This window comes from Protopterus annectens, chromosome 1.part1 (genome assembly GCF_019279795.1).
Source record: "Protopterus annectens isolate FY-2018-M chromosome 1.part1, PAN1.0, whole genome shotgun sequence".
NCBI lineage: Eukaryota > Metazoa > Chordata > Ceratodontiformes > Protopteridae > Protopterus > Protopterus annectens.
In genome coordinates this window covers 1,238,396,358-1,238,420,575 of record NC_056726.1, presented here as the reverse complement: position 1 = coordinate 1,238,420,575, position 24,218 = coordinate 1,238,396,358, and the positions used below count along the sequence as shown (strand labels likewise).

At 40.5% G+C, this 24,218-nt stretch overlaps 1 protein-coding gene across 1 annotated transcript in view; it reads right to left on the bottom strand.

The window, feature by feature from the left end:
• Positions 1-335: 335 nt before the first annotated feature.
• LOC122809536 (gastrula zinc finger protein XlCGF57.1-like) overlaps positions 336-24,218 on the bottom strand; it is a 90,813-nt gene continuing 66,930 nt past the window's right edge. Inside the window, exon 3 of the mRNA XM_044081107.1 lies at positions 336-8,568. Coding sequence (XP_043937042.1) covers positions 6,793-8,343 — 1,551 coding nt within the window. The 5' untranslated portion in view covers positions 8,344-8,568 and the 3' untranslated portion in view covers positions 336-6,792. The remainder of the gene's footprint in view (positions 8,569-24,218) is intronic.

The following is a 24,218-nucleotide window of genomic DNA, read 5'->3' as shown; positions in this document are numbered from 1 at the left end:
AGGGCCGTCTCTAAAAGAAGAAAACAATCATAGCTCCTGTACAGGTATTTGATATATTTTGAATATTTTATGAAAATTAGTATAAAGCATACAAATGTGGAAATCAAGAAAGAGCACAAATGGAAATGTTTATAGAAAACTTAATTCTGTCAGGGCTAAAGGTAGATGAGGCCCAACACCTTACAGTTAAGAGAGGAGAAGACAAGATAAAAACAGTGATGTATAATCAATCTTCAGGAAAGTCTTCAGGAACAGATGGTATTCCTGTAGAAGTATGGAAGTGATAAAGATCTGGAATTTCAAGCTATAACAATGAAGATAAAATAAAGGCTTTAGTTGTAAATGATGTACCTACACACAAATTGGTTCAGCAATACCCATATTTATGGGGACATGATAAGATGACATATTTTGGAGTAAGGATTAAAAATACTTCTGTTACTACAGCAAAGGATGCATGGGAAAAGACAAAAACAAAAGCGGATACAAAAACTGATAAACTGGAAGCTCTTGTTTATGGATGTGGACAGAATGATTCAAGCAGTAAAATGTTTTTTAGCCCCTTTAGTTTTATATATGGGTCAGGCATATTTTTATCAACCAGATGAAGAATTGTGGATAATAATGAATAAAGAGAGTTGAAGGAAATTATCTGGGAGGGGAAGAGAGCAAGCGTTAAGTGGGATAGGTTGATCTTTTTCAGTACAACATGGAGATTTAGGATTATCTGATTTGAAGGGATGTTTTAAAGCTACATAGTTAAGGCTCTTATAAATAACACAAGCAGAAGGCTATACTTGGAAATGGAAAGGGCTGATGGTGAGACAGGGTGGAAGTTCAAGAAATAAAGAAAGTCAGATTTTGGATGCAGATCCTTAAGGAGAATAATAGCAAACATACAGAATATTACACTCCTGAAGTAGCAGAAAGTATTCTAAGAACAAAGCCAACACAAGAATGGAGAAAGATTTCACCAATATGAATAAATGTAAGTAGGGGGTAGAAAAAATAGAGAAGAGGAGGCTGGAATTTACTGAAGAAAACTGGCAAAGGAACCAATATATTGGGAACAAATAACTAGTGAAGGGAAGGTAATAGAGTGGGATGAGGCCAAGAAAATGTTTGCACAGCAGGCTAGAGACTGTCTTCTCTAACAGGGATTTGACATCAGAGTTTGGGCAGAGAGAAAGGGACATGGAAATCCTAAGTAAAAGACCTGCTCTGGTAAAGTTTTTAGTTGAATCCAGAACAGAAGCTGCTGTTAAAAAAGGATAATTAGTACAACATATAAAATACTGCAGGATGACTATAAGAATCAAATACAGGAAGTTGCAAAAGATTTGGAAGACAGAATGAAAAAACATTTTACACAGGAACAATGGGAAGACATATGTATAGCTCCCAAGTATGCAACAAAGTCCAGAAGGTTTAGGATCTTTGCTTGGAAATGTTTGCATAGACATTTTTATAAACCATACTTCAAAGATTTTTCCTCATGTAGATTGCAAATGTTGAGGTGTGATGGGGAACAAAGAGGTAACTGGGAACACATGTTTTGGGAGTATTTTAAAAAAAATTCCTATGGGGTATTTTGTCAAAAATATTGGGTGAGCAAATTACTTTAACTAAGGATATTATTCTTTTGAGGGGCACAGGATCTGAATTGCCTAAACACACTACGGCCTTATTATATTTAAATTCTCCTGGCTGCCAAAAAAGCCATTACTAGAAAATGGAAATCAAAGTCTTAGCCAACTGTACAAACATATAAAAGAAATGGAAGCAGGAGCTTATAAAAATGGCAGGTAAATACTATGCATCAATAAATGGAAGTTGCGGAAACAATACATGCAGTATAATACTCAGTAGAAGGAGTGAGGATTAAGGGAAGGCAGGCATTCAGTGACTTATGTAATGCTGAACTAATGAAAGTTAAAAAAAAGAAAGAAAAAAGTTATGTGATATACAACGTATGTAAATGGAAAAATATTAATATGGTTTGTTTTCTTTTCCTGTCAGTGTCTGTCCATTTAGGTCTTAAATGATTACTTAATAAAGTTGTTTAAAAATGGAAATAGGATGAATGTTAATATTTTTGAAACAAGGAATAAATAACTAACAGCTGCTATAAGAAGAACAGTACACGTAGCCTGTGGATTTTGTATGGTATGTAAAAACAACGTGGCAAAAAATTCTTACAATTCTGGAAGGCAAAGGGAAAACCTGCAGAAGAAGATTACATGTACAACAGTAAGAATATAATATATGTGGTAAACATACAAAATGCACTACGTTTTATGTAGGAAAAGGTTTTAATTTTTTTATTTAGAAAAGTTACCACTTGGTGGGATAAACGGAGATATAGACATGATTTTAGAATGTAAGGAAATTCAATTTTGATTAAGATTAAAGGCTTACTGGTTTGACAGCGCATGCACACCCTAATGTATAGCTGACAGATTACACTTGTTAATTTACCAAAATGATTAAATGATTATTACTGACAAAGAAAAAAATATACTGTGCTACTTCATTGGTCCACTCAAGGAAGCAAATTAAGACAATGATCATGAAAACACAAAGGAAAGGGTTAAACTTGCAGAACAACGCAAGGCTGTAAAAGGTATCCACCACCATAAGGCAAGTCACTGGATGGGATTTATTTTCAAAATATGCACAGTGAGGACAGAAGCATGATTTAGGTTTTAGCACAGTTGCTGTTTCACTTATGTCTCACTGTTGTATAGGATATATATATATTTGGATTAACAGACTCCTAAGGCCTGTAGTACATGACTTACTGTGATCTTTACAGATTTAAAAAAAAAAAAAACTTCTCATTTTTTAATAGAGTTAAATAAATTTCATAGAATATAAATTTTGCTGTCTTTAAATTTTTACATATGAATTATGCTGATTTGCCACAATGCTCTAGTTGAGCCAGAAGTTTCTCTTACATTCAGACATGAAGTCCTGCCTTCCCCACGGCATGCGGTCATCAGCTTCTGGGGGTAGGAGTGCAATGGGATTTTATTATGCATGTCCAAGCCTCCACGTGACATGTTTAAATGTGTATGTATATGTGTGTGATTCCTAGTCTACAATGGGGATTCTGTTATAGACAGTGTGACCCAAAACACAGGCCCCCACCCACTCTAGAGGGAAGGCTGAGCCACTTCAGTCCTTTCCATTCCTCTCTTTCCCAACACCAGTGTCTGTTTGAGTTGATAACTGAACACCTGCCACCTGACTTATAGATAGGGCTTTATCCCTCTATTTACACATGGAACCGACTACTATTGATCTATTTATAAACCAGCTAATTCCAACATACAGTCATCCTAGTGCTCTTTATAAATAAAAATTAAGCCTTTTCAATCCACCAAAAATATGGATTTTACTGGCTGCGTTTCTTCTTGCTGCTGATGTAATATATTTATCTGAAATAATTTCCATAAAACTGGACAAAATATCACCACAAATTTCAAATTAAAAAACTTTTACAGTACTAAAATATTAAATAAGTAATTACAGAACAGGAAAACTACTCCCGCATATCCCACTAATCTGATCCTTTATCCTACCCCAGGTTAAGGGCTAGCTCTGATTACATGACAAATCACTGTTTGTCCCTTCTCTGAGGTGCAGTGACCACAGAGTAATAATAATTTCATACAGGGAGTATAGCATCACTATAATTTCTTATCACTTACCACAATAAGCCTTTCAGGGGGTCCAGCTATGTTTAAGAATGTATTTGATACAATATATTAATCAAGTGTGGCTCCATGGAATATGCTTCACGATGAAAGTGAACCCAGGGTACATACATAAATATACAGTACAATAAATATTATTTCTTAAAGATCTTGGTATTTCTTTATAGTGTACTGCATGCACTCCATTTTTGTTCTTTTCTAATTCTTTCTAATTTCATCTGCCCTGAATGCCTCCCACTTCGTTTTATGTAAGGTGTGACTCTATGTAGTATGCAGGACCAGCAAAGATGAAAAAATGGTAAGCGGGGGTAATTAGTCTTGAAAAATGCTAATTTTATGTTCAATAATTGTTTTACTATATTGTTAATGAAAAAAGTACAAGCTAAGACCGGTGAATATATTACCCATTTTGCTTCTTTAAAAAGATATAAGGCATGGTATACTCTGATTTTGCTTGTTTACCATAAACACTGATGCTTAAACTACCTAATCACTGATGACTCAATGGCACAAAAATCTTAATTTAAAAAAAGTTTTCATTAGGATCAATGAATTAAAATTACAGCTGCCAAACATACTCATCTTGGCTCCATAATCACAAGTGGTAAAAGCCTTTTTCTTTTTATGCAAACTCTTACCAAGACATATCATGCTTTTGCCAGCTACATTTAATTTGCAATAAAAAGTAAACATCCAAATTTCAATGCAATGCTGTTTTAAAACAATCACTATTAATTAACATACACTTTACAGTAAGACCATAATATAAATACCTACAATTTGTTCCTTACAATGTGTGCTTTTGCAGATGTATATATTTTTACAGATTTTTCTGTCATGGGCAAAAGTCAAAATTTAGGAAAAAATGCTAACATCTCAAATTCTTAAAGTAGAAAGTAGTCACAAAGTAATTGTCCTGAGAAGAAATTACTACAAATGACACTGGCCGTGCTGCCCATTGTTTACGAACAGCCAACATCACAGATCCTGTAACACAAAGCACTACACTACATACATGTGGACTAATACAAAGTAATTCATACCCACTTACCTTTAAACAGACTTAAAGGGTACTGCAGCCTATCCTGGTGCAGTCAGAGGTCAAAGCAACAGACATATCCAAAAAGAAGACTAAAGACTATATATGTATAATCCATGTGCCAAACCTGAAACTTGACCAAAGAAGAGACAGTCAAACTCCATGGTACACTATTTCAAAAATACTGACTAATAACAAAGTTCAAAATATCAGAAAATGATTGCCAAAAAATATCGACCAATCCAATGGCTGATCATTTTTGCACATCCCCTAATACTTAAATATACTATATCAGAGAATGCACAACAGTGGGAAAGGGCAACTTCGGACATGAACACAGGAAAGCTAGTAACACAATGTTTGATCAAACGTAATTTGATATAAAAAGACTAATTGCTTTTCTATCAATGGAACAGATGACAAAAACTGTACCCACTACATCTGTTGCCTCATAGAGAAGACATAAGAGGTAAGAAATGGATCCATTATAAAGATGGGATGTCCCATTCAGGAAAAGGTTTCACTGCAGCAAAATGATGACTCGGAAACTAGATTGAAAAAATGTGATGATTTCTTGGCTTTTGTGGAATGCTCTAACGGCCCTTTTCATACAGTGTGTTTCTGTTTAATGTTGAATCCATCTTAATTATTTCATGGGATTAAATGTCCCACTAATGGTTTGCATTGTGGGTTACACAAAGGTCTCTCATCCTTGAAAGAAGCACTCAATGTGCAAGGTTTGGCCTTAATTTAATAACATTGCTGTATGAACTATTGAAATACATTTCAAATTTAGAGGATTGTGTGAAGATGGAGACACAGTAATCCTATAAATCTATCTACACTACTAATACCTGTTGCCTCAGCCACTTACTATCTTTTTCAGAACACTGTAACAAGTACATTTTCTAGCATTCACAATCACCATGCTAACCAGGGACTTACTGAGTAATCATGCAGGAAATGATTATGAATGAAAAATAAAACCATCAGGAAAAGGGTCTCTGTGTGGCATGCACTGGTGTGACACATCTAGATGGCATCTCCATTAAACAAATGTGCATTTAAATCTACAGCCATGGGTAAGTTTCTTTTCAGCCTGCTGCAGGCAAAGAGAAATGTTATGGAGACTCCCCACCCTGAAACAAACTAATAAAAATAATAAGGCTTCTACAATGACAGGAGGACATCCAATGGCTTGCAAGGCAATCCTGCCGTAAGAATCTATGTTGACACTGAGCACATTTAAATTTCACCTTTGAAAAGCTCTTAATGGCAGACAAGATCAGATTTTCCTTAAAATGCTTGATAGGCTGAATTGAACTGAAAAACTCAATTTCTTTGTCAACCTGGCATTCTCAAAATTAAACTATATTTCAGAATCTCGGAACCAGTGCATTAGATTTTTCTGGCTCAGTATTTTAATAATTTAATGGCAAAATGTTCCTGTATTCTTTGAATTTTCTTGTGTATCACATTTTTGTGTATCACATTTTAGGTGCAAAGATGGTACCTTTCTTTATAGAAACTCTTCCACTGGCATAATTGCAACTTTAGTTATATAGGTACTAGCACAGTATTTGAACATTACACATTTCCTAAAAGCTTCTTCAAAACAGACCGTTCTCAGGAGAATTTTTCTACCTAAATGACAACAAATATGGGTCTTTTGAAGAACAGAGTAACTGTGCATTACATACTTGATTTTTGTAATTCAGAAATGTCAGCTGCATGAAAGTACGGAAAGTTATGAAACTCTAACTTCAAATAATCCGCAAGCTTAACACAAGAGGTCTTGATGAAGGATACTCCAGTACATGGAGTGTAGATGTTAGCCTAACTTACATTTTATGTTGAGTGATCCACTTTGAATTCCTTCAATCATGATATATTTAAAGAGCAGTCTTACTATATGCATCATCTTAGAACTTAAATGATGTCTATTTCATGCAAACGTCCTGCAGTTAATACACACACACACACATACACAATCCCCTCAATGAAGTTCATGTCAAGAAAATAAGTTATGCTTCCTTATAAAATGTGACATAAGCTCATCACATCTGAATTATTTCTCCTCTTATGAAGGATATAATGTTTTTTAAGACAATGCTTTGATTTAAAACTCTTTCCACACATGGAACATTTATATGACTTTACTTCAGAATGAATCTTTTGATGGCTGATGAGGTCTAATTGAGTGACAAAACAGTTTCCGCACACTGTGCATTTAAATGACATGTCTTGTACGTGTACTTTTTGGTGATGGAGGAGTTCATCTTGTGTTATAAAACTTTCTTCACATTCAATGCACTTAAAAGCTTTTTTCAGTCTGTGAATACTCTGATGACAGAATAGATGTTCTTCTAACACAAAACTTTCTCCACAGTCACTGCATTTATAAGGCTTCTCAAATGTATGTTTGCTTTCTATTATCGGAGTGCCTGGCTGGAAGGGAAACTGATCTGGCTGCAAAAACATTGCACCAGTTTCAAGAAATATAAAAGGGTTCTCAAATGTGTGACCATTTTCCGTGTACATACTAGGATGACAGGACAGCTGACCTTCACCCAAGAAACTTTCTCCATTCACAGAAGGCATGAAAGGGTTTCCAAATGTGTGACTGTTTTCTGCCAGGGTACTCTGATATGACAGTTGATCCTGTAACATAAAGTTTTCACCACTTGCAGAAGATCGAAAAGATTTCTCAAACATTTGACTCATTCCTGCATGGCTGCCCTGATGATATGGTCGTGTAAAAGCCTTCTTTTGTTTAGGACCACCTAATTGCTTTGTATGACTCATCTGATGTCTACTAAGATAAGCCAGAGCTTTGAAAATTCTACCACAGTCAGGACATTTATATGCATTTGCTCCAGAATGAAGACGTTTGTGCTTCAAAAGTTCAGCTTTAGAGAAAAAACAGTTTGTGCAGTCAGTGCACTTGTATGGCAAGTGTCGTGTATGTATTTTCTGATGAGCTGACAGTTTATCCTTCCTTCCAAATCTTTTACCACACTGGCATGCAAAAGGTTTTTCCCCTGTGTGAAGCATCTGATGGCGAGAAAGCTTATCCTTTCTTCCAAAACGTTTCCCACACTCCAAACACAGAAAAGGTTTCTCCCCTGTGTGAATTCTTTGGTGGATGAAAAGTCTGTCTTTCCTTCTGAAATTCTTTCCACAGTCAGGACATTTGAATGGCCTCCCCAATGAACGTTTTTTCTGATTCTGTGGAGGAGGAGTTTCCTTTTTTTCAGGAATTGCATTACACTCAGCACATTTAAATGGATTGCTTCCTTTATGAGCCATTAAAAGGCTTGAGATATTTTCCTGCCTTGAAATGCTTTTCCCACAATCACTACACGTAAAAAATATTTCATTGGTATGAATCCGCTGATGTAATACAAGCTTATGCTTGTTTCCAAACCCTTCTCCACAGTCAGAACATTTAAAAGACTGTGCCTTTTTGTGGTGAATCTTCCGATGTAATGCAAGCTGATGATTCCATGTAAAAATCATCCCACATTCTGAGCATTTAAAAGCGTTATACTTCCTCTGAGCGGTTACAGAGTGTTTAACCTTCATTGTAAATGCTTAACGCAGCAGTAGACTAAAACACAAACAATTTTGGGTAGGATTGTGTGATCAGGAGCTCTTCTACCTGGAATTTTCAATTTTTTTTTTCATGAACTGATTCCCAATTAACATGTGCCGAACTGAGAATTTTTTGCAAATGCAAAGCCTTTAGTTTGGTCAAGTTCTGCTGGTAGGAACCGGGTTGCTACTGATGAATCGCATTCAGTTTGAAAGCTACAAGAACAAGAAAAAAAAATATTATGCCTCTGATTTCCAATGAAAAGACAAGCAGAAATCTAAAATAAATTACAACCACAAATTTTTTATCATTCAATAAAATTACTCTTAGAATAGTAAATATTGAAGAATGTTCCAACATAACAAGGTTGCATTAAATCTAGCTGGAAATATAGCCAAATACTGCAGAACATCATACAAATATCTTTCACAATGTAAGTAATAAACTTACTGTCTTGAGCTTTGCCTGCTGCATTATGGCATTGGCTGTTACAATGTAACTCTTCTTTAAGCTAAGTGTATGCATTATTTGTGTATTTTCTTTGGTAATATGGGGTACTTCATGCAAATCTACATTTACTTCCACTTACGAAACGTCTGCACCAGGGGATAAGTGTATTTCACTGCTTTATTGGTCAGCGAGGGTGAAGAAGCAGTGTGGGCACACGTGAAGTCTGACCAGAGTTCGATCTACCTCCATATGGAGGCTTGCAGGTGGCATGGCTACAGTAGCATAGACAATGCACAACTGCCAACAAACACATAGGTGGCAGATTATAGATTACAGATGTGTGCCTTAGAGAAACCCAAAAAGCATCACTATGCGTCTAGCATCAGCTGGAATTAGGTTAGTCAGTATAATGTCTGTGTGCACATCTTTAGCCATAATTCAGATTCTTGTACATAATTCATACAATTTGGATTTCTGTTTATTACTGCAGTCTGAAAATAAAGTTCACGGAAGTTGCAGCACTATACTTTAAGTCATGATGTTTTATTTTATATATACCCATCTATATAGATATAAATAAAATAAAATGCGTGTGTGTGTGTATGTTGGCATAATGGTTAAGGTCTTCACCTCACATGTACAAGGTACAAGGTTTGATCTTGTCCTCCAGCCAACGCCTCTATGGACCATAGGAGATTACTAGGCTATTGACCTAGAGGTCACTGTAAGCCTAGCCGTTTCAACCCAATGTAATATGGTAAAAGTGCTAGTAAATACCCAAGATTGCATTTAGTGATAACTGCCCATGTCCATGAGGGCTGTAGGTGCTATCCCCGTTAACAATTTACAGTACCCCATCCACTCCTCCAGGTTCCTCTTCAACAGTGTGATAGAGGTGCTCTGTTTCACATGAATTGGTAGCCTGTTCCAAAGATGTGGCAGTCGATGGGAGATAAATAGCACTTACTGGAGGGACGGGTTTAAGTCACAGGCCATTATTTAAGTCCTTGGAACGGGTTCTGGATCTTGGGTTGCTCTGTAAGCCAGATATAAGTCTCCTCAATGAAATCTATATGATATGGACTATAGTGGCAGGGACTTTAGTTGGCTTGTGTAAGACACATGCTGGAGGCCCTTGCTCTTCTTTGTTAGAAACCTTGGAGGTCTCTCTAATTGCTGTAGATGCGTATTACTGTACATACTGAATGGAGTGTTATACTCAACTATGGACCAGATAAGTGCCGAGTATAGGGGGGTTATAACCTCTTTTGCTCTCAAGGTGATGCCTTTACTAAGCAAGTGAGCTATGTGGAAAGTTTTTCTTATAACAACAGACACATGGTGGTCGAACTTACTGTTGTGGTCAGCCTGTGATCCCAGGTCACTTACCACTTCATGGGTACTTAGGGTACTGTTGTTGATAGTCTGAAGGGACAGTTTGTGCCGAGGGGAATGATTATACATTTCTTTGCATTCAGTTTGAGACTGACTAATACACCAGTCATTGGTCTGTGTGAGAACCTCCTGGAGTATATTGACATCATTTGGATATTCTCTTGCTCCTAGTTTGCGGTCATCTACCAACTTGGAGATCCACAACCCTTTAGTTTTGACCTGAGCATCTGAGAAGTATACACCAAACAGTAGGGGCCCAGCACTGGCCCCTGTGGCCCCCCACTGGTAACAGGTCAGCTGGTTGATGTGGAATCACCCACTTTGATAGTGTATGTCTGGTTTGTGAGCCAGTTGGCAACCCATCTTACAATGAAGGAGTTTATATTCAGTTTGCTAAGTTTATCGGTAATGCCTGAATATGTGATTGTGTCAAAGGCCTTTGCCAAGTCGAGGTAGGCTATGTGCACAGATTTTCCCTCATCAATGGCCTTGGTCACACTTTCAAAAAAAATCCACCACATTTAACAGGCAGGATCTGCCCTTCGTGAAGCCAAAAGTACAGTTGTGTACACTTACCATAAATGTAGATGTTAGAGTGTATTCACTGTTGCAGTCATTACATTTGGGTAATCTGCTGGCAGGTTGCCCTCAGTCGGCCTGAATTCCAAAGGCTTGGGTCCTGCGTCGGTTGCTGTCTCCTCTTCCATGATGTCAGGTCGTCAGGGGTATAAAACATGTAGCCGACGCCATTTTCTTTTGTTTTTCTTGCCCCAGTAAATATTACATATATATATATATATATATATATATATATATAAATACACACACACACACACACACACACACACACACACACACACACACGCATCAATATAAACTTTACCTTCATCTACAAGCAAATACACCACATAGGTTGTAGAAGATAGAGAAGGAAAGATAAATTCCAGAATGAAAAGGGGATGGCGGGAGGGTAACCTGGACTGCAACAGTGAATATACTCGAACATCTACATTTATGGTAAGTGTACACAACTGTACTATGATCTTCGTGTTTCACTGTTGCAGTCATTACATTTGGGTAGAATCCCAAAGCTATGGTTGAGAGGCTGGAGCTAAACAGCATTAGGTGCGGCTATAAGGCCCTGCAGAAGTGCAGTGGCAAAGCCTGCCCTGGACTTAGAGTAGAGAGACAAATGATAATGCTTTGTAAAGGTGTGAACAGAACTCCAAGTAGCAACCTCTAGAATGTCTTTGGTTGGTACTCCTCTGAGAAAGGCTGCTGAAGTAGCTGCAGCTCTGGTGGAATGAGACCTAATGCCCTTGGACACAGGTTTACCATGGTGTAAGTAGCAGAAACGGATGCAGTGGCTTATCCACTTTGAAGTTGTCTGCTTTGAAATAGCCTTGCCTTCTGATCCTGCAGCATATATCACTAGTAATTGCTCAGTTTTTCTTAGAGCTTTAGTCCTGCTCAAGTAGAATCTTAGCTGTCTGTGTATGTCCAAGGAATGCAGAATTCTCTCCCCCTTGTCCTGCGGATTTGGATAAAGGGTTGGCAGATGAACTGTTTGGTTAAGAGCCACACTGGAAACCACCTTAGGCATAAATGTAGGATTTGTCCACAGAGACACCCTGTCTGGGTAAAATATGATAAAAGGCTCTACAGCCACGAGGGCCTGTAGCTCTGAAACTCTTCTTGCTGAAGTAATTACTAGTAGCAGAGCTGTTTTCCATGATAAGAACTTTATATCAGCGGTAGCAGCTGGTTCAAATGGAGGCAAGGTCAGCTTTTCCAATACATAATTGAGGTCCCATGCAGGTAATGGTGATCTTCTAGGAGGCCTTAAATTTTTGGCTCCTCTAAGATACTGCTTTAGTAAAGGACGAGAAAAGATTGGTGGCTCTGTATTGTAATGAGCCGAAATGGCAGAGGCATGGATTTTAATTGAGAAAAAAGATAGGCCTTTGTCAAGCATCTCAGTTAAGTATTGTAATATCTGAGGAATATTTAGTTCTGCTGTATCACTTCCTTGTGCTTGATTCCAAGCACAGACTCCCTTCCATTTATCAGCATAAGATTTTCTAGTACTAGGCCTTCTGGCTTCCAAAATGACATCCATCACAGCTTTACTGAGAGGAGTTGTTTGTATAACTACATGATCAGCCATGCCGCCAGGTTCACTGTCTGGAGTTGATTGTGCAGGATCCGATTGTTTTGCTGGGACAGTAGTTGAGGTCTCTGAGGTAAGGTCCAAGCTGGGTATTGAGACAAGTTCCTTAGGACTGGGTACCAGTATTGGTGGGGCCAGTCCGGGGCAATTAGTATCATCTTTTGTTTCTATTGTCTGACTTTTAGGAGGGCCCTGGGAAGAAGATGCAGAGGAGGAAAGGCGTAAACTGATAGGTTTTTCCAACTGAAGGATAGGGCGCCCACTTTCCATGCTTGTCTGTGATAAGTCCTTGTACAGAATCTTTTCAATTGATAATTTTTGAAGAGAGGCAAATAGATCTATGTCTGGGCTCCCCCATTTCTCTGTTATCATGCTGAAGACTTGTGGATTTAGTTTCCACTCGTGAGGGTCTGTAAGGTTTCTGCTTAAATCATCTGTCAGAGTATTTTGCTTTCCTGGCAGAAATTGAGCTTGAAGATGTATTTGGTAGGTCAAAGCCATGTCCCACAGTGCCATGGCTAATCTGCAAAGGGGGTATGAGTGTGTGACCCCTTGCTTGTTTGTATACCACATGACCGTGGTGTTGTCCGTTTTTATCGGTAGTTGTCCTGGATTAAGCAAGTCCTTGAAGGCTGTTAGGGCATTTTGAACAGCTACCATCTCTTTGTAGATGCATTTGTTTTGGGGTCCATATGCCCTGAATGCATCTTCGTGCCATGTGGGCCTCCCAGGCATAATCTGATGCGTCTGTTAAGTTTGGCTGGCAGGGGGTAGAGTGAAGGCTTGCCCCATGTTTTGGTGACATGCCTTTGCCCACCATAGAAATTCTTGATGTAGGCAGGGTTTGAGAGGAATCAGTTTCCAGACTGTGAGAATGTTGACTCCATAAACTTTTTAGGTACCATTGAAGTTTCCTCATATGCAGTCTTGCATATGGAATCAGTAGGATGCAGGATGCCATGAAGCCCAAAGCCTGCAGAATTTGTCTTGCAGATAACTGGGTTTTTGTTGCCATCAGTTTGAAGTAAGTAGTCAGTTGCCTTTGCTTGTCTGACATGAGGTAAGCCATCTGGGCAGTTGTATTCAAGCTTGCACCCATGAATGTTATCTTTTGAGAGGGTACCAGTTGTGATTTCTTTTTATTTATTGTGTACCCTAGGCATTGTTAGAAGCCTTTTCACAAACACCAGGTGTTGAAGAAGAATGTCCTTGCTCTCTGCTTGAATGAGACAGTCATCCAAGTAAGGGTATATTTGTATACTTTTTTGTCTGCAAAATGCAATTACTGGTGCCAGGCACTTTGTGAAGACCCTGGGCACAGTAGATAAGCCAAAGGGCAGTGCAGAGAATTGGTAATGCATTAAGCCAGCCTTGAATCTGAGGTATCATCTGCATGATTGTCTTGGACATGCAGGTATGCCTCTTTTAGGTCTAACGTCACCAGCCAAGCATTCTTGCCCAGCATGGGCAAAAGCTGCTGCAAAGTCAGCATTTTGAATTTTGGAAAGTCCAGGTATGTGTTCAAAATTGATAAATCCAGTATTGACCGCCAGGTCTTGTCCTTTCTGGGTACCAAGAACAGTCTTGAGTAAAAACCCTGTCCTTTTTCCTGTTCTGGTACTGGTTGAATGGCCCCCATATCCATGAGGGACGTAACCTGTTTGTGCCTCTGCCCATTGGTTTTTGGGCAGATCTGGCCAACCGTTTGCCATTGGCAGAATGTGGAAATGGAATCTGTATCCCTGTGATACTATGTTTAGTACCCACTTGTCCTGGGTTATTTAACTGCTAATTTTGAGCAAAAAGTGCTAATTTTCTCCCAAGGGTGCTGCCAAAAGATAGTCATTGGGACTGTTTTCTGTAGGTTTGCGCTTTATCTACTCCTGATTTGGAGGTAGATGCGCCCCGTTGATTTGACCTGTATGAATCTTGCGCCTAGTATCTGGATTTGCCCCTTTGAGCTCTATCTGATACAGGAAAGGACCGATTTTTTGTAGGCCAGTGTCTACTGAATCTTGGTGGCTGTAAAGGGGCATCTAGCAATTTAGCTTTAACATGATCAGGCAAATTTTGTTCCTTCAGCCAGGCATGCCTCCTAATCACAGATCCAGTAACTGCGGCCCTGCAGGAGGCCTCTGAGGAGTCAAAACCACATTGCAAAGTATGCTTTCCAACCTGATCAGCTGCATGCAATAATTCCTGCAATTCTTTATTTTCTGCACATTCAGAAATCAACATCATTTTCTGTTTCAGCAATCCCATAACATGTTGTTGATACTTAAGCATATGAAACTGACAGTTTAAAGCTCTAATTGCCAAGGTTGCAGAATATAAACCTTTTTTCCCCCAATCTGTCCAGTGCCCTTGAATCTCTGTCAGAGGGGGTAGGATTTTTTGCTGTTGAGGCCTTAACACCCTTTGGACCCTGTGAAATAGTTTCAGGATCAGCAGCAGGGTTTCTAAATAAAAATTTATGTGAGTCAGGGACCCTGTAATATCGGTCAGGCTTACTGGGAGCCGGAGGTAAGGAATCAGGGGCCAAGCTGGACTCTGAAAACACATCATCCACAATGTCTAAAACAGGGGGAATGACCAAAGGCCTGTGCTGAGGGAGAAGGAAATCCCTGAGCCTCCTTTTGTGATTCTGAGAAGTCTTTACTCTCCCAGTGAAAATGCTCCCTCAAAGTATGCAAGGTTTCCCCAAATTAATAACCCTCAGGAGAAGAAGCAGATGGTATAGACTCTCTGCATCAGAATCCTCATAGAGAGGTATAGATAATTCCTGATCAGAAGAGGAATCAGAAGAAATAGAAACCTGAACTGAACGATTCATAATCAGTGTCTTGCCTAGGCCTCTTATCTGGAGGGGGATAGGTACCCCTGATCAAGGTAATAAGGTCTTCAGCCATTTTGATCATCTGTTTTTTAGGCATAGAGGCCTGTGCATGTGGCTCATGCATCGTTTTTTTAGTTTTAGAAGTTGCTTTTGTCTTTGGTTTTGCAGCTGTTGTTGGTTTGATATACAAATGTTGATGTCTGAATACACCCTCAGAAGCCAGTGCCTGCTCAGCGGCTCCGGACTCACCCGAGGGAGATACATTCGTCAGTCCAATACCTTGAGCATCTTGTGGCATGCCGGACTCCACATGGGTGTCGGTAGAGGCCTGCGACTGGCTTAGGAGAAGCTTCGTCGTCGGTTTTGGAACTTGACTACCTTTCTCTGTCTTTTCTTTGCGTTTTTTATGTACTCCAGTACTCGGATTGCTATCCGACGACATTTCTGGGTAGTTAAATCTGTTTCGAAAATACTTTGAGGCAAAAATATACAGACGCTTAATAGTGCGTTGGTTAAATCTAGCACAAAACCGACAGCCAGGCACGTTGTGATCAGGGCCTACGCAAGGAATACAGTATAAATGGAAATCCTTATGAGGTATTTGCTTCCCACAAGTAATACAATTATTAACGTTTTCTGACATCAGTATGGAGCAAGAAAAAATTTTCCCCAACAGGGTACTTAGCTTTAGTGAAGACTTTGGTTCTGAAACTCAAACATTTCAGTAGTCGGCCAACCGGCACTTGCGAAATGCTTCTGCTTCGGGCACCGCGCTGCAAGAAAGACTGAAGAAAATGGCGTCAGCTGCATGTTTTGTATCCCTGACATCATGGAAGAGGAGACAGCAACCGACGCAGGACCCAAGACTTTGGAATTCAGGCCGACTGAGGGCAACCTGCCAGCAGATTACTCAAATATATTGACTGCAACAGTGAAACACGAAGAACATCTGGGTAGGATCCAGGGTTTGGAGGTCACCCATATAATTTTTTATAAGGTCCACAATGATAGGTTCCATGGCCTGAAAGATGAGGCTGGTCAGACTTATGGGTCTGTAATCCCTGGGTCTGTTGCTAGGCCATGTTTGTGGAGGGGAATAACTGTAGCTGTTCTCCATTCTGCAGGAACAAAGCCTGTGGTTAGGCTATGATTGACAAGGGTACTTAGTGGTGATGCTAGTTCATGTTTTAGCCTATTTAGAAGACATACTGGGATGTCATCTGGTCCTCTACAGGTCGTGTTCTTTGCCTTGGATGGGGCTTTGAGGACCTACTCTTCAGATAAACAAGGTAAGGAGAAATTTGGGGGGAGCGCTTGTTGTAAATTAGGAGAGGATAAAGGAGTGAAATTTTCACCAACCCTATCCACTAGCAGGTTCGCTATCTCTGTCAGGTCAGTGTGTGTGATACCATTGGCCACCAGTCCTGCACATGCTTGGGCCCTACCCTTTAGGTTGTGTTTGTAGCTGTAAAAGGCCTTATTGTTATCCTTGGCAGTACTTGCTAGGTTTCTCTCAAAGGAGCTCTTGGAGGATTTAACAAGTTGTCTTATTTGCCTGTTAAGGCTGAGGAGGGTAAATTTCCATTGTCGGGTCCTTCTCTTTGTTTTCTTGAACAGCAACTTTTTGCATTTGTTGCAGAGTTTGTTAATGCTGGAATTCCACTATGGCAGCTTGATTTTACTTGGGGCTCTGGCTTTGATTCTACCTGGTACAGCTGAGTTTATACACTTAAGCTTTAGTGTAAGCTTCAGCGTAGTTACCACTTTCAGCTTGGGGTGGGACTTGGAATGCATTTATACCTTCACCTTGGAGGGTATAGTTTGCCTTGGTGAAGCTTTTTATAGTCTGATTTTACCCTTTGAGAGTTCTGGATTAGGTTTAGTGTTAGTTCAAAGGTGAATGATATGTGGTCAGTTTTAACTAATAAGGGTCCAACAGTTGCAGCAGAGTACGTGTTTGGCATGTTGGTGTGGACCAGATCTAGAATGTTTGTTCCTCTTGACGGGGTATAGAGAGTTTGCTCCAGGGCATATGAATTCACAAAGTCAAGGAACTTTTGTGCTAGAGAGTTTGGGCTACAGTAGTTTTCCAATTTGATGGTGGTATAGTTGAAATCCCCCATAACCAGTGTGTTCAGTAAAATTTGGATCGTCATCAGTTTGGTTAAGTAGGCTTCATGGGTGTTGTGACCCATGGAAGGTAATCTAACTGGCTAGGACTTGAATGGGGGTCTTACCCACAATAACCTGGACCTGGAGTAACCCCATGGAGTTGTCCAGTCTAACTAGATGTGAGTGGGAATTTCTCTCTAATACAAACTGAAATACCGCCTCCTTTAGTTTTCAAGTGTTCATTTTGTGGTCTAAAGGTGTGGAAGGCATTGTAGCCTTGCAGTGCTGAGGTACTCTCTGAGGCCTTAAACCAGATTTCTGTGACTGCACAGATATCTACATCTTCTAGTGAGAGAAGTGCTTCCAGGGAGTGCAGTTTTTGGTTTATGCTCCTAGCATTTAGCAGCATGACCTTTACTTGGTTCTGATTGGTTACTTTAATGTCAGTATTGTTGTTTTTGAGACATTGCCTAAAAAAGGCACTATGGGGGAGGCAAAAGCCTTTGCCAGCAAATGAAAGCCTAGGGGTGCCAAGTGCAAACAGTCTCTGGCAAAGCAGCGAGGTTTGTCGACCATGGCTTCCCAGGCAGACAGGAACTCAATCCCCTTGGAATGACACCAAAAACTAAGCCAATTATTGAAATTAGTCATTTTTTGTTTATACTGTGGCATCACTCTAGGTGAGGGTAGTATGCTCATCAAGGCTAGGGACATAGCTGCCCGGGACACATACTCAGAGAACTCGATCATGTCTCTCTTCATATAGTCCAGTGAGGTATGTCTCAGGTCATTCACACCAACATGAACTATGACAGAGTCATAACGGTACTTGATGCTGAGAGACCTGAGTGCATGTGTGATTTGGTAAATCCTGGCACCAGACAGGCAGCTGGCCATGACTTTCTCCTTGCCAAACATGGCATTTGCCTGTTCTCCCTGTGTCTCTGTGGGGTTCCTCCCGCCTCCCAAAAACATGCTATGTTTCCATTGCAAATTTACCCAATAATGGAGTTAATGGGCAGCAGAAGCGCAGACTCTGCATTGTGGCAGGGCCAGCTAGTCAATATGGTTCAAGGTAATTGGGTTGTGTTGACTAATGTTGCCAAGTGGGCAAAGGTATTTCCTGGTGATAAGTGGGTTGAGGCCCTAGATTACTTTGACCTATAAAACAAAGAATGTGGCAAGAAAGGAGGATCCATAGCAATCCAGTACTGTAAAACTTTTAGCATTTAATAAGTATAAAAAAAGACAAAATATCGAAAAAAAAAAAACTTCACTTCTCCAGTCTCCACAGTCAGTAAAAACAGTAAGCGCTTTTGTCTTGGTAATGTACAATAGAAGTCTTGTACATTACCAAGATGAAACAGCTTACCGTTTTTACTGACTGTGGACACTGTAGACTGGAGAAGTGAAGTTTGTTTTTTCAACATTTTGTGATTTTTTTTTTATGTCAGACAAGTGAACTGTATACAGTGGGTGACACTGAGGTTTTTGTCAAAACTTTTATACTGCCACGGTGGTGCAGCGGTAGCGTTTTTGCCTCACAGCAAGACTTTCTCCCCTTCAATTCTCGGTTAGCGTGCAGAAAGTGCCTTCTGTGTAGAGTCTGCATGGCCTCCCTGTGGTTGGGTGGGCCTTCAAAAGACATGCGTAAATGGGCGTGCCTCCGTTGAAGGTTGAACGTGGAGCTGGCAACTCGGCGTTCGTAAAAATCTACTGCCAATCATTAGCAGACCGGAGTTCCGCTGTGGCGACCCCTAACCGGGAAAAAGCCAAAAGACAAACAACATTAAATGTCAAAACTTTTACTGTAATGGAATGCTGTGGATCCTCCTTTCTTCCCACCTTCTTTGTTTCAGAAGTCAGTGAACTGGGATTTTTCTGTGTTACTTACTTTGACCTAGGTTAGTGACCCCATGCTAACAGTGGGATGGATGTATGTGCTCCTATTCGTCAATGTAGGTCTGCCATAAAGCTCAGCAGCCCACGGTCAATAAGTTACTGGCCAGTGGGTGTCCAGCTGTCCAGCTTGAGTAACCTGGGATGGCTCTGTTGAGCAAAAGCTAGAAGTAGAACCAATCAGCTTGCCAAACATGAAAGAATTGCTATACTAAATGTAGGTTCACTAACAGGATGGAGCTTGGAAGTGGATGACATGATGGTAAAGAGGAGGTCGGACAACCTTTGTACCTAGGAGATAAGATGGAAGGGCAGTGCAGCAAAGCCACTTGGCTTGGGATCTACAGTCTACTACTCAGGAGGAGGACGGACTAGAAATGGTAAGTGAATTGTGGTGAGGGAGAGGCTTTGGAAGACAGTGAAGGATATCATCAGAATTAGTGACAGACCACGGCAAACAGACTCTGGTGTAATGACTAGGCAGTATTCATAATCTCAGCCTAAGCCCCACAGTAGGATTGTAATAGTGAGGAAAAGTTTGTATTCAGACAGCAGCTGCAGGATCTGGTGTTGATAATGGCCGATATGAATGCACTTATTGGGACAGACACGACACGATATGAGGACTGCCTGGGTCCACGTGGATGGGCAACAAGAATAAATGAGGAGATGCCATTCTATACTTACTTCTGACAAATGGCTTGATGGTGACCAACACAAGGTTTACCAAGAGAGACCATCACAAGTTCACATACAACATGCCAACATGCAACACGGGTAGAGTTCTTCCTAGTAAGGAAAGGCCACTGGGGTAGAATCAGCAAATGCAAAGCCATCTCCAGTGAGACAGTCCACCCACAACATAAACCACTATCATGATCTTCTTCTTCTTCTTTCGGCTTTATCCCGGTTAGGGGTCGCCACAGCGGATCACCTGTCCGCACATTGAATGGCAGTGGAGTTTTACGGTGTCGAGTTGCCAGCCCGGCGCCCAACCTTCCACAGAAGGCACACTCACACGCACACCTAGGGCCAATTTAGAGTGTCCAATCCACCTGCAGCATGTCTTTGGGATGTGGGAGGAAACCGGAGCACCCGGAGGAAACCCACGCGACCACAGGGAGGACATGCAGACTCCGCACAGAAGGCACCCCAGCCGAGGATCGAACCGGAGAACCTCTTGCTGTGAGGCGGCAATGCTAACCACTGCACCACCGTGGCCGCCCAAACCACTATCATGATATACATGTATATATTACGATGGCACAAAAAGCTGCAAGCAGTGGTTACAGAATGCTCTAAAGTCAACAAAAACCAGGATAAAGACCTGGACGTTAACTGGATAGAAAGTGCAACAGTTCAAGGAATTACATAGAGCTCAAGCACCAGAAGAAGAAAGGGAAATAGGTGGAGTTGAAGAAGAATACCAGCGCCTCAAAACATAATGTTTGAGGACTACAGAACAGATATGTGGCTGAGGCAGCTATGGAAATAAGGTATATAAAGAAAGCTGGTTGTGGAAGGCAGAAGTCCAAGAAGTCATCAAAAGAAAGGAGGAGTGCTAGAAAAAGTGCTAGAGGCTAAGAGAACAGTTGCAATAGCACAAAACAAGAATCAGAGGCATTCTACCAGCTTCTGGAAAGTGACTCAACAGATGGCACAAAGAAACTAAATCAGGGTGCAAAGCAAAGACAAAGTTAAAGAAGACAGATGGTTAGACACCCTCATAAGGGATGCCAGCAAAATCTGCTCACCAATCCACAGAACATCAAAGATGGGATTCATAGCATTTATAGCAGCTTCTGAATGAAGAAAACCCTACTGAAGCTGTACTGCCCTGGACACAGCCTACAATGAAAGAAGAGGGGGAGCCCACCACAGAAGTAAGAACATCACTAAGGAAAATGAAGTGAGGGAAAGCAGCAGGCTCAGAAGAGGTCACAGTAGATATGATAGAGATGTTTTGTCAGATAGGAGAGAAACGACTCCTGAGGGTACTCATAGCAGTGTGGAGAGAAAGGTGTATCCTAGACGACTGGAGAACAATCATACTAATGCCAGTGATAAAGAACAAAGGGGACATTCACAACTGTGGACTGTACAGAGGTACCAAACTCCTGTTACACTGCATGAAAGTTCTGCAGAGGGCAACTGATAAGTGAATACGCAGAGCAGTAGAAAGCAAGATGGGAGATGAGCAGTTTTGATTCAGATCAGGATGCAGCACAAATGACCCAATGTTTGTAGTAAGACAGTTGACAAGAAGTTACAGATAAGGAAATATTTCAACTAGGATTCCTAGACTTGGAGAAATTATATGACAATGTCCCAAGAAAGCTGATTTAGGCAATCCAGTACTAGTTCAAAGTCCTAGAAACATTGGCAGAATTAGTGCAGGGAGTGGGTATGCATCTGAGCCCAATGCTGTACATGCTGGTGATGGACTACATTAGCAAACAGGTAGAAGGGGAGAGATCAACAAAGTTGCAGTATGCAGACAATGTAGCATAACAGGCAGACTCTGGACAAGAACTTCAACAAAGATATAAGAAAGGAATGGAAAACAGAGACACATCGGATGAAAATAACTACAGATAGGACAGTTGTAATGGCAGCAAATGGGGGAAATCAGAAGAAGTTCAGAATTGAGACAGAAGGGAAAACAGTGGAACAGTTTAACAGCTTCAGGCACCTGGGAGGGGTGGTTGGGGAGAAGGGAAATCTGAATGAGTAGGTTAAAGATGGACTCAGAGGAGCTGCAGGCAACTGACACAGAGTGCCAGGGGCAGTGCAAGAGAAAAGAATGCCAAATAAATTGAAAAATAAGGATGTACAAAACGGTGCAACTAGTACTACTGCATGGTACAGAAACCTCAACAGTAAAAGCAGAGCAACTGAGGAAACTAGAGGTGATGGAAATTAAGTGCCTGAGATGGGTGGTAAGATACACACTGTGAGACAGGCAAAGACATAAAGGACAAAAGAAAATAAGTCAAAGTAGCTCCAATTGTAGAAAAGGTCAAAGAGCACATATTACAGTGGTTCAGGCACATGTGCAGAAAAGATTAAGACAATCTGGTGAAGAAGATATGGGGTATACAGGAAAAAGGCATGGGACATACAGGAAGAAGGCAAGAGGAAACAAGGGTGTCCAAATAAGAGGTGGATCAATCATGTGAGAGAAAACCTGTGATAACCAGGCATAAGTGTCGAAGAAGATTGGAAAGTGGCACTGGATAGAGAGATAGTGACAGTTTACACGGCACCTTGACCCCATGTAGAAAATGGGGGGAAAAAAGGGGGATTGAAAATGATGATCATAAAAAGCTAATTTGGGCAGTAGTTGGTCAAAATGCATTCTTTTTTAATGAATTTTGTTCAAATTTAAAGTGACTGAATGAAATGCAGATCAAAGAGAGTGAATGGAACTGCGAAGTACTTCTGCTAGATTGCTGAATACTGGTGATAAGAGGCATTTTCCCTTTTTTTCTAGTATTGTGCAGTTGTTGGTAGATTCAATCTGGTGTTGGTGTGGTGGGACAGTTCCTCATGTGGGGGTGCATAGGGGAAAACATTTATGATCTTCAAAGTGCCTTACATCGATAATTCCATTCTTCAATATGTTTTACAAGGCAGAATAGAATTTAAAGTAAATGCACTTTAATCAATTACCATAAAGTCATATCCATATTATTCACACCCCACTGACCATGCAAAGGCTGTGTGTGTACTCCTAATCCCCACACTCTTAGGTTCATAGGCATTTTCTATGCTATTCATCCATGAGGAACTTTAAGAGCAAAAAGACAAAAACAACCACAAGGTCAAAATAAAAAAAAAACTAATCCACACAGAAAAGAAAAATCACCCTTGGAGAGAACTACATATTTAATAAAACAGTTTAGCACTTTAATCCCACTCAAATGGAGACTTCTTCAGAACACATACAGACTGACCTGATGTACATTTAAAAAAATCCAGTAATCATATGACCACATGGTCCAATGATATAAAAATGTTAGTTGATCAGTCATACAAACTTTCAAATGAATTTCAAAACATTGAAATTCTGATCATCGGGACCAGAACATCGAATTTTGAAACAAACTGGACCCCAGCCATAAACAAACTATACAACAGAAGGAGGAAGCTACTACATGATAGAGCAAAATCCCAAAAAGGGAAGGCATCTCTGATCAGTATTAGCAAAAAACTACGGGCACTCATAAAATCGTCTAAGGCCAGCTTCGAGAGAAAAATTGCACAGGACACTAAGGATAATCACAAGGCTTTCTTTAGTTATGTTAGGAACCTGGGTGGGAATTCCCAGATATGCTCAGAATTAGTCCAAAATGACAAAAAATACACTGAGCCCACAGACATTGCCAACATCCTAGCTGACAGGTTCAGTGCAAACTTCTCCCCCCCCCACCAAAAGGGCAAATATCTATCCCAACCGGGTGCTGCCCCTGACATCTTAGATGCTCAGGTAAGAGCCGCCTCTCCAAAGCAAAAACACAGCATCAATGGGACCAGACGGTGTCCCGGCTGCCCTACATGAACTCCAAGAAGAGCTAAACCCAAACATAAAACTACTGTTCAATCTTAGCCTTACTACAGGATATATACCCAAAGAGTGGCGTACAGCAACAGTGATCCCTCTCCACAAAGGTGGTGCCTCAACAGATCCTGGAAACTATCGCCCCATAAGCCTGACTAGCTTGGTCTGCAAAGCTATGGAAAGGATCATCATGGACCTCATAAATAAAGATATTGGGGACCTACAGACACTGGATCCTACCCAGTTTGGCTTTGTTAAGGGCAGATCCTGCCTCTTAAACCTGGTTGATTTCTTTGAAACAGTCACCAAGGCCATTGACGAGAGGAAGGTGGTCCACACAGCCTACCTGGACCTCGCAAAAGCCTTCGATACAATACCCCACTCGGCATTATAGATAAGCTCACCAGCTTAAATATAAACCCCTATGTCACTAGATGGGTTG